Source organism: Epinephelus moara, chromosome 22 (genome assembly GCF_006386435.1).
Source record: "Epinephelus moara isolate mb chromosome 22, YSFRI_EMoa_1.0, whole genome shotgun sequence".
Lineage (NCBI taxonomy): Eukaryota > Metazoa > Chordata > Actinopteri > Perciformes > Serranidae > Epinephelus > Epinephelus moara.
This window is the reverse complement of record NC_065527.1, coordinates 21182915-21198429: the sequence shown is the minus strand read 5'-3', so window position 1 is coordinate 21198429 and position 15515 is coordinate 21182915. Positions and strand designations below refer to the sequence as shown.

General features: G+C 39.3%; 1 protein-coding gene across 1 annotated transcript; it reads left to right on the top strand.

Moving 5' to 3' along the window:
* The first annotated feature begins 12121 nt into the window (after positions 1 to 12121).
* LOC126383395 (CD59 glycoprotein-like) lies at positions 12122 to 15309 on the top strand. The gene is made up of 4 exons (XM_050033870.1): positions 12122 to 12204; positions 12430 to 12507; positions 14245 to 14352; positions 14873 to 15309. Exons 2-4 carry the CDS (start codon positions 12453 to 12455, stop codon positions 15031 to 15033), a joined length of 324 nt encoding a protein of 107 aa, XP_049889827.1. The 5' UTR covers positions 12122 to 12204; positions 12430 to 12452; the 3' UTR covers positions 15034 to 15309.
* The last annotated feature ends 206 nt before the right edge of the window (positions 15310 to 15515 follow it).

The following is a 15515-nucleotide window of genomic DNA, read 5'->3' as shown; positions in this document are numbered from 1 at the left end:
AGACCCTGAGACCCTGTGTCCTCATATGAGGACATCACATTTTGGGTACACTTGACCTTGTACTTCATTCTACTTAACTTATACCTGTTGTCCTCCTTCGTGGACACATTTTTGTGCCACCTAGTTGTTGTAAGAGCACATTACACTAATCCATGTAAATACAAGATGGCAGCTATCTGAGCCAAGTCAGTCTGCAGTTGATCCAGACACAAAAGTGGACAAAACCTGATCACATCTTATGGTTGAAACTTGTTTATTTATGATTAATAATGTCTGTAGTTTGATATGGCAACAAGTTTGACCAATTTTGGGGCGTCGGTGGCTTAGCAGTAGAGCAGGCGCCCCATGTACAAGGCTGTTGCCGCAGCGGCCCAGGTTCGACTCCAGCCTGTGGCCCTTTGCTGCATGTCAACCCCCCATAAATAGAAGTGACCAAGACCTAAAAGGAAATACCAATACCTGATGCACATTTACAAATTTATGACGCCATGTCACCGTCATCGCTGAAGGAAAATTCAGAATATAATATGTATATGTTAAGCATAAATGTAAGACTCAAGGCTGCTTTGGCACAAACATTACACAGTGCTGTAGTACTGGAGTACTGAAAGCGTTTGGAAATGATGCAGCAGCCACCCACATTTTGTATTTTTATAATTTCATTATTGATATTAGGAATGCACAATAATATCGGCACGTCATCGGTATCAGCTGATGTCAGCTTTTAAAAAAATCAGACTCAACCAACAGGCTTTTCTTAATTTGCATAATGAATTAATATTACATACATTGAAAAGTATAGTATTTCATGTCTCCATCTGCTGGTGGCCGGAACGATAACAGTATGCATGTATGATGTTAATTCCAGGACAGAGGATCTTGATGATCACTAAAATAAGGTAGGGAAGAAAGTGGATACATTGATATTGATATCAGTTATTGGTCAATTGAGTTGTTATAAATGGACATATTGGATATTGGCAAAAAAAATTCAATGTCGTGCAGCTCTAATAGATATCTTTTTAAAGGAACTGATGCCAAATGAGTAGCATTGAAGTATTGATCCCATAGGATCACCTGTGCCTTTTGGCTATTAGCCATCTACCTGCTACCTGCTACCTGCCTGTTGGACCTACTGCTGTTTTGACTTTTGCCATCTGTAAGCTTTTTGATACAATAAATCACTGAACTGCACCAGTGTGTCCATTTCATCTGTGTTTGACTGGCTCCCCTGCTACCTGCACTCTCAACTGTGAGAAAAAGCTTCAGTGCAGATCCCAGATTCTTTTTTTTTGTTTTTACTTATTTAATTCACAGGAATACTGTATCGTGTAAATGTGTGGGCCTGGTTTGGAAAATAGTACATTGTATTCAACAAGAGGCTTTCAGCTTGATGTGGCGATGAAGGAAACATGAAGCCGAAGAGGATCTTGGACGGAGAATTTCCTCCCGTAATACGCACTTCTCTTTCTCTCTCTGTTTCTCTCTGTCTCCCCCCCATGTCTTGTACACACTCGTTGTCTGCCCTCAGCCCTACTTTCTTTTTGAGGCTGATGTTTCCATTACAGAAATAAAAGCATGACGGCTAATCCAGTTATATGTTCCCTGGACGACACACACCCACATGTACACACACACTTACACACGCACACACATGCACAAACCTGCCGAAACACAAGAAAGTACAAAGACACACACATGTTGCAAGTGGACAAATACTGACTCACATAGAGACTCACGAACACAAATGCACGTGCATGCACATACACACACATGCACGTCTGCTCAGACATGCGCGCACACACATATACATGCACACACGCACATACACACAGGGGGCATGTGATTGAAGCAAGACCCCCTGTTGTGAAAAATTCAAACAGAGCTTTCTGGAGCTCTGGAAATAAATACCAAACATTGGTAATCCACACACACACACACGCACGCACACACACACACGCACGCACGCACACACACACACACACACACACGCACTGATAATCTCCCAAGACAATTTCCTACAGAGCTGCACATTCTTCCTATGGAGTGAAAAGGTCGAGAGAAATGAGGGAAAAGAAAGAAGGATCTTTCCCAGATCTGATCTCTGAACCCCACCTATTTCTATTTTAAATTTATAATTAACATTATTTAGAACTAATTTAGTCATTCAGATGCAGGATTTAGAGGTAGAATAGAAATTACAGTGATGACAGATTCAATCCCATTATGACTATATCATACCTGTCCTGACACACTGATCAGTACACCTGTGGCCCCGGGCACTTCCTTTATTTTAAACACATGTTTACTTTCCCATAAAGTTAGGAGACTCACAAGAAACAGGTTTAATTAACATTATATTTATTTATGGTGCTTGTGTTTTATTGTGTCTGTATGAATGTCTTTGTGAGTGAATGTATACGTAGCGGACTCCCTGAATTTCCTTCGGGATTAATAAAGTTCTATCTCATCTCTCTCATCTCATCTCATCTCTATATCCTACAGTATCCATAAGGCAACTTGTCCGTCTCTCCCTAATGAGCTTTTAAAACTCTACATGTCAGTTTGTAGCTCAGACTTTCTCTTCAAAATCTGTAGCCTCCAATCTGAGATTATTAAAGCTGCAGTAGGCAGTTTAATTTTGCCGTTACCAGGCAAAAATCCCATCACAGACTTTGAGCATATTGTAATTCAAGTGGTCTGAGAGAAAACTAGACTTCTGCACCTCCTCTTGTTTTTTTTTTTCTTTAGCTTTAGAAAATCTCACCCGTGACGGAAGACTTTGGTGAATCACTGGTCATTTCAGAGAGAGGGAGGGAGTTATCAGCAAATGTTGCCAATAGTTTGGCCTTCTGTAAACCGAGTTCACATTTATGTAGCTAATGTTAGTAAAGCCTCAAATCCCAGTGAGTCTTCTGCTTCACTCCCTCCACTACAGACCACCTTGCTGGGAGTTGAGGCAGCTCATACCCCCAGTTAGCTGCAACAACAATCCATGCAAACCACAGCTCCAGGGAACTGAACAACCCTGCCTCCCTGCTGGATCAGCAAACTTTCTGTTGCTGCTGTTACACAGCTTAGACCTGGCACTGCTGCCGTTGGCCACCAGCCAGCTGTGAAACCGGGCGCTGGGGATTTTGCACTGGTCAAATTTGAGCTGAAGCTCTGTCTTTAGAGCTGCTGCCTGCTCTCCTCTTGGTGAAGCAGTCCACAGTGGCTAGGGATCAAGGCAGAAGGGCCGTGGGGTGGCGAGCTAACTAATTCTTGTCTTATTTGTGGTCTCATTAACAGAGCAAGAGATAGTGTAACCAGGAGGGGCTGCGTAAATGCATTGTGTGCTAATCTACAATTAAATAAGTTTAAATAAATCAATGGAAAATACTGCCGCTCTACACAAATGGAAAGAGAATATTTTACTTAAGGAAGAGTAAAATGACTTGTGTGAGACTTCTTCTTTCTGCACTGATTCAGGGTTTATAAATCAAAGGTTTAAAGTCAGACAGTGTTGTTTTTGTCTTTGGATTACTTCTTTAAACTGAGAAGGGCAACTTTTCTTCATCAAATGAGTTTTTTAACCTTTTGTTAATATGCCTCTCTTCCCAGACAGTTTTTTTGTGGACTAATGTTTTCAAGATCAAGGCTGAATCCCAGTCTCAACTCATCTTTACAAGTTTCAGGTTTTGTCCTTAAATGAAACCCAGAGATGGAGGTGTGATGAAGGGAGTGATAGAGGTGAGTTTGCCTCAGGTAGTACAGGAAGAATCAGAGAGGAGGTGAAGTAGGACAAGTGAAGGGATGAGAGAGTTACTGAGGAGTTTCTGTCCGGAAGAACAATGAAGATGGATGGAGGAGAGGATGAGAGAGAGAGTAAAAAGTGTGTATGTGTATGTGTATGTGTGTGTGTGTGTGTGTATGTGTGAGAGAGATTTAAAGAAAGAGAGAAAGAGAAAGAGGGAGAGGGAGAGAGAGGTATGTCCTACATGCATGGACACTCAGGTCATTCCAGATAATTATACTACCTATGGCGTTTCCTCTCTCTCCGCCATACATTTATTAATTCACTGTGTTAACCCTCACATGTCCGACCACAGGATAATAAAAACACACTCTCTCTCTCACACACACACACATTATCCATTCACGTACTGTACATATATGTGAAGCTTAATTGGTATTTCGTTGCTCTTTAGCGTTCATTGATTGAGTTAATTACGTCCTTAATGAGGACACTATTTCTTCCTATATCTAATTAAAGGGTAGGTACACTGCTTAATTGTCAGTGTCCTGAAAATGACCGGGCAAGTTGGAAACTGCGATCCCTGTGGGATCTAAATGTATATGTCCTTACTTTCTCCGTGTCACAGACGCTGGTGTATGCAGGCTGAAGGGGGGGCATCACAGCTAACATAACCTTGGGAATACAGAGAGAGGACGATGTCGATACAGAGGAAATCTTTGATGGGAAATTGTAACTTATAACACATAACATTAGACTGATGCAGAAAGAAGTGACACCAATAAGTTGTACAAAGAGATTGTAGTTATATACTTTATTATTATTATTAGTATTATTAACATTTTTAATAAAATAGAAACCACAAATATATAAGAATATGCATAAAACAAACAGTATTATAATAACAATATATTAACCATAAGGCATAATTAGAAACACAAGATCACATAAAACAGTGCACATATACATAAAATCTATCCAACAGGGTCACTGATGGTTACTTCGCTGTCATCATCCACACATTTTTATATAAAAGATTCATCATTAGCTGAGTCATAGTGAGCATTTAAAGGTTTCATGTCAGGAGAGATAAAAGAATCCATCACCCTGTTTGACTCGAGCTTTGGTACTCTAGATGTCTGTCCTGAGGGGAGAAGATCAAACCCTCCATACAGAGGCAGAGAGGACACTTTAAAATGACACAGAACTTTCAGACCGCTTCTTGTGGAAACAATGAGCCAGATGAAGCAGTTTAACAACTATTATCTTCCTGGCAACTTGACTTAACTAAATGATATTGCCTGGTGTTGTCACCCATCAAGAGATTATCAAACCAAATCATAATGAACGAGGTTAAAGCTGCTATAATCAATATTTTTTAGAATAACATTTGATCAAATTACAATAGAGAACCAATGTGAAAGTAAGTAACTTTCCATAGCAACTAATAAAGTAATTCACTTACCTTCAAAGGAGGTACTTTACAGTACCTTGTATAACACTGGTTGATAGATGCATTTAAATGGGTCAGTTATATAAAAATCCACCCCCTGTACAGTTATCATGAAAGGGTAAATTAACTGTAGAGACCGAAACTGATTTTTGTACCAGGCTGTAAACATGTTTCTGCTGTTAAAGTTGGACATTTTAACACGGGGGTCTATGGGGATTGACTTGCTTTTGGAGCCAGCCTCTAGTGGCCATTAGAGGAACTGCAGTTTTTGGCTCTTCTGTGTTGGCTTTAGTTTCCAGTTTGCCACTTAGCTTTAGCTCATTGTTTAGCTGTCAGGCCCACAACTTTACCTTTTTGACTCATGTTCACTGCTCTTATAACGTTGTTTTTAGCAGCAGTGGGAAATGTTTTCAGCAAAAAAACCTTAAGCACCAAACAGCAGAAACACACAGCTAGCGAGTGGCTGGTGAGCACAGTGGAGCATTCAGCAGCTAAAAAGGCAGTTATTTCCCTCAAGAGAGTTGGTAGAGACCCAAATTAGAGTGGCAAAGAGAGAAAATATTGGACTTTTATTTATCGGGTGGACATAAAAATGACCCCAAATGAATGATAATGTTGTTTCGTAACTGCTGGATTTGTAAACAAGTAACTGTTTAATGTTGACAATATCATCTTAAAAGCTGATGATATGTCACTGTTGTACTTACAACTTATTTCTGCTGCCCCCAAGTGGCCTAATAAATATTGCAGGTTAATGTCTGAGTTTTCTTTTAAAATTATTGAAAAGTGCCATGAGTTTGCAGACAATACAAACAAACAAAAAAAACCCATTTCAAATCTTCAAATTTTCGTCCTGCCTTTGTCTCGTTTTTGTTGCTGCATCATTTGTCCAAAAACTACAGTCCCCCATCCCCCCGATGACGATATTACAGATTATAAATGATCGCTGCACGCTTTAAATGAGCTCAACAGGGAGGTTCTAACATGTGTGTTTCATTTCCTGGATGAGGTGAGTAACTCTGCACAGTTGGAGCATGATTAGCATAATACATGTAGTTTGTGCAGGAGTACATGTATTCAGGAATCTTTTTTATAGATGGAAGCTCTTTTCAGTCAGGGTGTCAAATGGAGACTCTCAGTGAATACATACATACATATGAATGTGTGTATCGATGGTGTCTTAGTTATTCAGGGTAAGTAGGCTTTTTTCTGAACCCTCCAAAAGGCACATGCACACATGCATGAGCGAGCGTGCACACACACAATGTTGGTCAAATGTTAATGATTTATTAATTCATGGGTTTAAATCTTAGTGTTGAAATTTTTCATCCTTGCAAACGGACAGAATACAGATTGAAAGAGAGAGAATAAAAAGAGGTGGAGGAAGGGAAGAAGAGGACAAATAGTAATGATGGAGAGAGAGAGACTGAGAGGGAATTAAAAAAAATCAGTACTTAAAAATAATAACCATGTCATGGCCTGATTGGTTTGGTTTTCCCATATTTAACTCAGTGGACTGGGAAATGAGAGAAAGACAGAGAGGAATGGTGGCAGATTGAAAGAGAAAAAATTGAACAAAAGACAGTGAATGAATAGCGTAAAAGAGAGGAACAGAAAATGTAGCAAAGGGGGGGTGGGAAAAATAAAAGAGAAAGTGAAGAAAATGAAGAGACACAGAAATGGATTTTATATCAATCTTTGCATTGGACTCTGAAACAAAATAAGATAAATTTCCAAAGTTTAGAACTATTCCTTTAAAAACGTGTGTCTTTAGTGTGCTGCATTCAGTGTTATGTTCTCCACAAAACATGTTTAGCTAATGTTGCATATGAACAAAATTAATAGTAGATTAACCCTAAAATAGCAAAACATAAGATAATTGGTACGTGTACATGCACAGTTAAGTTGAGCTACGGTTATAGCTCAACTAGGCTGTCTAATTGGACTCCTGTCCTTGTCCCAGTATACAAGCATGGATGGGGAATCGATTTATTGACCGAAGTAAGTCAAACTCTGCTACAATAGGTGGTGATATGCCCTCTTTCAGCTGGTTAGTATTGGACCTTTTCCAGTTTACCTATTATGTCAAAGACCAAACAAACAACAAATGAGTTAGCTACGGTTAGCTGTCAGCAAACTGGTACCATGGTGGACAACTTTACAGCTCTGTACATTTCGTCCGTTTAAACATGCACATCTCTGGATGTAGATTTTGCCACGTTGTTACCTGCTTCTTCTTCTGCTATGCATTTAATGCTTTCGACTTCTGGGTCAAAGCCCAGGGAGGAAACTGTGGAGCATGCGCAGAGTGCCTAGGCCAATTTGAGTCCTGTTAACTGTATACATGCAGGAGTAATTTAACTCAAATCGCATTATCTGCGTGTGTTAGTCCGTCTTTAAGAAATACGATTTCAGTCAGACTAACATGTTTACGTGTATTTTAAAAGTCCGGTTTCAGTCAGACTAAACCTACTAAAGGCCACACACCAAGTTGATAAACAGCCGCTGGTCAGTGTCAGGCTGTTGGTGACCATCTTGCGTCCTAGTTTTTGTGGTGTGTCCTGCACCCTTGAAACTAGTCGGCCCTTGTGAGCTTTTTTTAGCCAATTCATCATATTTAAACTGTCGGTGAGTGAAATCCCTCTGAGTGGCAGTTCAGCTCAGTTCGCAAAAAAAAGCAAATAAAGTCAAAGAGGTGTGAGATCAAAACAAATTGGTTATATTAAGTCAAAAAACTTTTAGCCATTGAGCTCTTTAGCAGAAATGATTCATAATGATTAGTGTTATGCTAGTTGGCTGTCAGATGTAGTCTTTGCGATGTGTTTACTGCTACTTTTTGGCTGAGACACAGGTGACGGGAGGAGACTCAACAGTCGGCCTATGTCACCAGTAGTTCTTTGATGTCGATTTGTTTGGGCCTTAATGGTTAATGTAGCCCCAATCTGCTAGTTTCAAGCAGAGGCGAGGAGCTACAGAGGTCTGATAAACTGACTTCTGTTTTACTCCACACCCCCGGATGTTCTTCAGCCTCAACCAACACGGACTCAAGTGACATCACTTGAGGCAATTTATCAATTTTCACACAGCTCCGACTGCAAATCTTTAGACAGCTTTTTTCATGTATACAGTAGTACTGTCTGACTTCTGCTTACCTCCATATGTTTTGTAGTTTTGGCCGCTAGTTTGCTGTAGTGTGAAAAAAGTCAATAAAAGTTTTTACCGCATCAACAATTCTGTCATTATACAGAAGACAGAAATATCATCCATGTGTCCATAGCAAGAAAATATCGGGAAATTTTAACAAATTTCACATCATGGCGGTCGGGGAGTTCTGACCTTTTGATAAAAGGACTGATTCGCCTACAGTTTTACTTTACAAGCTCCCTCTGATGAAAAACAAAGTTGTGATCACATGATGTTGCAGAATGAAGAGCATGCCACCAGTCCTCTTAACATGTAAATAAATAAGTAGAGAATCTCGGGCAGCTTTGAGTACGTTGACTGAGGTGTGAGCACTGCAGAGGCACAAAGAAAACCCCACTAACAGCCGACACCAGAAAGGAATAAAAGCTGTGGTTTGCCTCATTACACCAGCCTTTAGCCCCGTCCTCAGACAAGAAGTAATGAGCAGCAGGACAGCCAGTCATTAGCCTAAATAGCTGCAATGGCAAAGCAAAGTCATGTTGCTTTCAGATGGCGACATTTAAACCTCTGTGAGAAAATGTTGAGCTTCCCCCTGGGAAAAATGATTCACGATTATACCTCAAACACCTCTGAATTAAACATGACACTGGCTGCATTCCCAAATAATATTATTCTCTTTAATTGATTGTTATTACTCCTCGGTCGGTAAGGACACAGCTTTTGAGATTTTATTACGATAAACTTTGTTCCAGGTTGTAGTAGAGTCTTATCTATTATTCACAATGAGATGATCTCTCCTCTTCTATAAGTACCGAGGCTTGAACTGATTCAAAAAGCTGCAGGTCCATAAAGAAAATACTCAGAGTGGAAAAACTGTAACATGAACTTTGATTTCATGCTTCTGGTGCATGTGTATGAGTGTGTGCGAGTCTCTGAACTCTGATTTCATGCCTCCAGCGGGCTCTGAAGCTTACAATGATCTGCAGTGAGAGAGAGGGGGAAGAAAGAAGACTTAATATGAATTCAGGATTATAAAACTCATAACACCCGGAGGAGAGTTTCAGTCCTGATTGAATGTTTATTGACATAAAACCTGTGTCGCTTGCTGACAGCGATGGGAGGTTGAGTCATTTTACAGAGTGAAAATTTCATAATAAAAAACAGCTCTCCTGGCAGTTTTCATTGTTAACAGAAAAGCACGGCATGAAAATATTTGTTTTGAATGGATTTAAACTTTGAGGTCTGGATGCTCTGTGTATTTGGGGACCTGCAGTGTCTTAAAACTGTCTTAAATCTGCCTTGTTCCAGGTTTAGTCTTCATGCAGACCATTTGTTTCTACTACAGACAAAACTCTTACATGGAGTGCTGTTTTAAAATGGCCCAGCAGTTTCCTACAACAGCTGGACATTTTAGATTTGGCAAACATCACTCAGATTGAGCTTAATAGTGCTTTTATTTGGGACTATTTTCAGTGCTGGATTAATACACATTTGGAGCACTACTGACGCTGTACTTGATGTCTTTTTTTCCTAACATCCGAAGCTTCTATTGCAGTTTTTTTCATGAAGCTTCAAAAGTCCGTTGGCATTTTTTTATGACTAGGCCCAAATGGAATCTACAACCGCAAAACTTGGATAACACCTCTGCAGATTGTCTGCATCTCTTTGGAAAAAAATCTTGAATCGCTTTTGAATCGATGCTGAAAACTGTACAAAAAATAAATAAATTATGACCGCACCCTTGAACACAATCTTCAATTTCTATGAAGTGAATCATTGTAGTAAATGACTTTCTCTTTTTTATGAAATCAACTTTGTTTAATGAATTAATGTTATTTATGGTGCTGTTATATTGCGAATACAGGTGCGTGCCCATGTAAAAAAAATTGTTTAGAAAGGCTAAATGCCAACAAATATGGATAGAAGCTGAATATTTCATTAAATAAACATGTTGTGAATTTTGGAAATGATTACATTGATCTTTACCTCTAATTTTGACTTTTTGCCAACTGGTGATATTAGGCTTACCGCCCACAGGCTGAATCTGGCCTGTGATAGGGCGCCAGGTGGCCCACCAACCATTTTGTAATCTGCAATGAAAATAAACTGATTCACACTGGGATTGTTTTTGGTAATTTAAATGAAAGTAAAGAACCACAGTACAATAATATGTGTTAAATTAGAGCTTGTTTATTTATTTATTTTTTTTAAAAAATGCCAGGGGAGAATCCACTGGACCCCCTGACAGAAGTTCGGCTGACCCCCAAATGTCCTCAAATCTTGGAAACGCCCCTGCATACACCTGAGCTATGCGGGGCTGATGTGACTGAATTTGCCTCTTGGCAAAAATGACTTAGGACATCAAACACTGAAAGGTTGAAAACAAACAATACATTTTTTATATGCAAATATTATCAGTATTTGTTTATTAACTGGCCCCTGGCATCCTGTCATTTTGCAAAAGTGGCCCTCAGGCAAAGGAAGTCAAGTAAGCACATAGCTACCACATTCTGCAAATAGTATAATACTGATGCTGCCATGCTGGCACAGCGGTGCAGTGGTTAGCATTGTCACCTCACAGCAAGAGGGTTGCATGCAGCGTGGATTTTCTCTGGGTACTCCGGCTTCCTCTCACTATCAGGTTAACTGGTGACTCTAAATTGGCTGTAGGTGTGAATGTGAGCGTGAATGGTTGTCTGTCTCTATGTGTCAGCCCTGTGATAGTCTGGCGACCTGTCCAGGGTGTACCCTGCCTCTCACACAATGTCAGCTGGGATAGGCTCCAGTCCCCTCGTGACCCCCGACAGGATAACTGGTTACAGAAAATGAATGAATATAATACTAAGAATATTAGTGTTGCCTAATCTTTATCTGTAGCTGTGCAGAAACAGCAGGTTTCAACATTAGGAATGAAGCCTTGAGTTATGCGGTAAAACCCTACTATGAGTATTTACAGTAGCAGGATGGTGTTTATTGGGCCGGCAAATAAGCAGATACATGTGACACACTCACAGTGCACACGTCAGGTTTACCTTTTGTTATTTTTGTTATTTTACATAGCTCTCTGCCCTGTTTGTTTTCCTCCTCCTGGAGGTGTCTGTTATAAATTCAGTAAAGTTCAAACTGATTCATTTCACCCTCACTCTCAGCAGAAATGTGCTGACTTCCCTCTTCCTTTGATGGACAGAGATGTTACACACATCTGACTTTTAGGGCAAATCCTGCAGCAGTAACAGTTTATCAGCTCACAGCATATGACTCCACGCTTCAGGCTGAATGTGTTATGAACTGCTCTAACACGTTACCAACCTCCCATTAAACATTACAACTGATACAAAACACACAGGTGATCACATCGTGTTTCACCTTGTAAACAGACACTTTTATTTTCTTCTCTTTAAGTCTCCTGTCCTTCCCTCCCTCTTGCTTTCTCCCTACATTCCTCCCTCTGCTCCTCCTTGTGTTTCCCTGTCATTACCTAATCTTGGGTTAAACAGCAGATAACTGTGTTTGTCCACAAGCTGAATTAGCCTACTGTAATTGTGCGATGTAATCAGTAACTCCCCTCCCTGCCCTCACTGTCCCTCTGATGACTGCTGTGTCCATTCAGAAATCAAATGAAAGTCAAATTACGTACAATTAAATTCACTCAACATACATTGTTCATTAGGAAAAAGAAAAACAATTTATTACATCTATTAGATATGTCTCTGTGTTACACAAACAGCACACTGCATTGGCTCATATTGTACACGCCTGATCCAAACATAGACTCTGGACCCAAACAAACTGGTCGTTTACTTTTGTTGATGGTGCTGTTGCAAAAAGCCTTGTCCTCAAGAGCTGAAAGTCATTTGCTTCACATTCACAGGTGAGTGTTGGATGAATTCAGGGCTAACAATTTGTGCTGAAAATGTTAATATTCATCTGTACTTTGTCTGTTTGTCTCATCCTCTTTTAGTCATTTTTAGTCATATTTTATTGATTATTGACTCCCTCTACACGTTATTCCTTTTTCACTTCCACAAAGTTAATCCCCTGCCTTTAATCCAGCTGTGACAATGTTGTGAATTTTCCTTTTGGTTTTCATTTTCAGACGTGACAGTGCTTCCAGTCATCATGAGGATCTCTGTGGTGTTTTTCCTGTCTGTCAGCTTTGCCATGTTTGGATTTGGTAAGAAAATAAAAGGGGGGTTAAAAACAAAATCAGTGTTACTTTCATTAATTTTCCCTTTTTTTTTTTTTTGCTCCTGAAATGTGCAGCCAAGTGGGACTAAGTCAGAAAGATTGTATGTTTTGCAAAGAGGAAACAGATCAGCCGGAGGGAACGTTTTGGCACATCAGTGTGCAGTTTGCATGTTCTGCTCTTGTGTCATGTGCCTCCCGTTTACACAATGCAGAATCAGTGCTGAATATTCTTCACAATATTTTCTATGATGTTTCAGGAGCTTTTTGGTTTAATTAATCGACAAGAGTCTAATATATTTGTTAAATACAACAGGGACTTTTTTTGTCAAGGATAGTGATAAAGTCCTGAGGCTAGTTGTTCAGAGGAACTCTGATGGGATTTACGCCATTGAATTGGACTGAATCTTGGAAAAGGTTGTTCAGAAGAAAATAGGATTCTAAAATTGGAATACATTAAGTAATCCAGACTTGATTTTAATCTGGATAAAATCTTCAGTATGTGTTGTTCAAAATTTTTTTGTAGGATCGGGATACCTTCAATTAAAAAAAAATAGGATTGTCCTGATCCCAGCAGAAGGCTGGATTTGGGATGATTTCAAGAACAAAATGCACTTGGTAAAATATATACACACATTTTATGTAAACACTTGCACTTGATTTGTATAATTGCTATAGGGATTAAGTAGATATCTACACAGGAAGCAGGGTCTTTGTCTACAGAGAGCACCATGCTTCTACAGTAGCCCAGAAGAGACAAACCAAACACCGGCTCTAGATAGGGCCATTCACATTTTTGCATCGGCCACCATAGTTAGCAGCCTCTCTGTGACGAGAGTGAACCTGAAACATGCTTAATTTTAGTGTGCGTGTTGGTTTAAATCACCTGGTCTGTTTGTTTTTGAGAGGAAGAGGCCTCTGTAGATGATTTGGCTCCCGGTTAAAACCTCCTTAACAAAGAACAATAAAGGAATTCTAACCAGGAGTAGTTTCAGCTGATTGCAATCTGCAATCCTCAGTGCTCGATGCCATTAAATCCCCTAAATCTTACACACTTAAAGTGACCCAACTCTGGCTAATCTACCTGTTGTTCTTTACATAGCTAGTTACCTACATTGTCATATAGAGTACCATTTAGAGCACTGGTTATATAGATTTGATAATCTTAAAAAGTTTGTATCTGGATCAGGGTGATAGAATAAAAATGTTGCTTTGAAAACCCGGCAAGTAAAATGGATTAACTGATCCTGGATGAATGGGATTTTCAAATCTGGATCCTTCTGATGCACATTACATTTTTTACACAACTGGGCCCTGGATTTATTTCCATTGTTGTTGATATTTTCCTCCACCATTTTATTTATTATCATTTTAGCACAGGTGAGCAAAATGTACAGAAAAATTGACTATGCCTTCTTAAGTGTGCAAAAGTCATTCAGCTTTAGGGTTGAATCCATCTAACTTTTCACTTTCCAACATGAAGTCTTACAATTCCATAGAAATATACAAATATTCACCAGACTATATACAGTTGACACAAAGACAGCCAATATCTGACACTGAGAAATATTTTGACATTCTGTAAAGTATGTTTATATTTGGTTTATGAGCTTGAATTAGATGAGAAGATTGATGTTCATGTTGAATGGGTGATGAGTTCATGCTCACAAACACTGACTTTCAGACTGGAGTAATGAATCAAGGGAACACTGTCTTGTCTCTCCAGGCCGCTCGCTGCAGTGTTACTCCTGTCCTGACGGCTCCTCCAACAGCTGTGAAGTCAAAGAGGAGTGTAACCAAAATGATGACAGCTGCCTCAAACTCACCAGTGGTGGTAAGCATCGTTAGGGAGTTACATTTTGAGAACATAAAATGTCTGTCTGGTGAAAGCATGGTGAAAATGGAAACAAGGCAGGTATATGTGTGGAAGGATGGAGGAGGGTTGTTAAAATTGGTACGGCATTGATTGGAATATTTATCTTCAAATACTAATTTAACCTTTTTTTAAACACTGACAAGCCAAAAAAAAAAGAATAATAATTCTTAGCACCAGATCCACCCACTGGAGCTTTTCAACACTTCTCATGGACCTCATTAGTCGACAGAGTTTGTATGTAGAGTACGTAATTTATTACTGTTTAATAGTGACCAAAATTCCATATGTAAATCACATAACAACTGAACTATCTCTTGACAACTGATCAAACCATATTCACTGATGAAGGCCATGAGATGTGACTGAAAGCTCAGGCAAAAGGTCCATATTGAACCTTCAAGCTTCTTTAAATTGTTAAAAAAAAACTAATAGTAATGCTCCCAAGACTGATGCTGTTTCTCACACTGTCTCCCCTCAGAAATGACATACACCCAATGTATGAGGAACGCAGACTGTGACTTCATGACCCTGGCCGTCAGATATGTCCTCCCCGACTTTGAGTTCGAGTGTTGTCAGTCAAACCTCTGCAATGGACAAAAAAAAGGTTTCATTCAGAAGATTAAGGACTTCTTTGGTTAAGAAATAAGAAAAAAGAACAAATACATTCAAATTAAAACCTGACATCAAGATATTGATTCTTCTATGTATGTAGCATTGAATTCTTGCCGAGCATTGTAACACACTCAGTAAAGTCTTGATGAAAATATTCCATGAAGACACAGGTAACAAAATCAACTTTCTATCTGAAAGAAGTGTACTTTTAAGTTCTAATGCTGTGGTCGACAAAGCAACAGTGAATCATGTTTGACTGATCTGATGTCAGGAGACACACATTAAAGAAAACTGTGCAATTTGTCTGGACTCTATTGCAGTAATTTGTGTTATTCTGTGTTTTAATCTTTTTTACTAATGTATCTATTTATTTTTACAAAGTTACTAAAACAAGCTGATTTGTATTTTTGAAATGCTGACATAATGGTACCACCTTCTAATAAGGCACACTTTATAAAGACTTTATAAGTCGTTAACATTTATACCAAAATTTGCACATATGTGAGGGT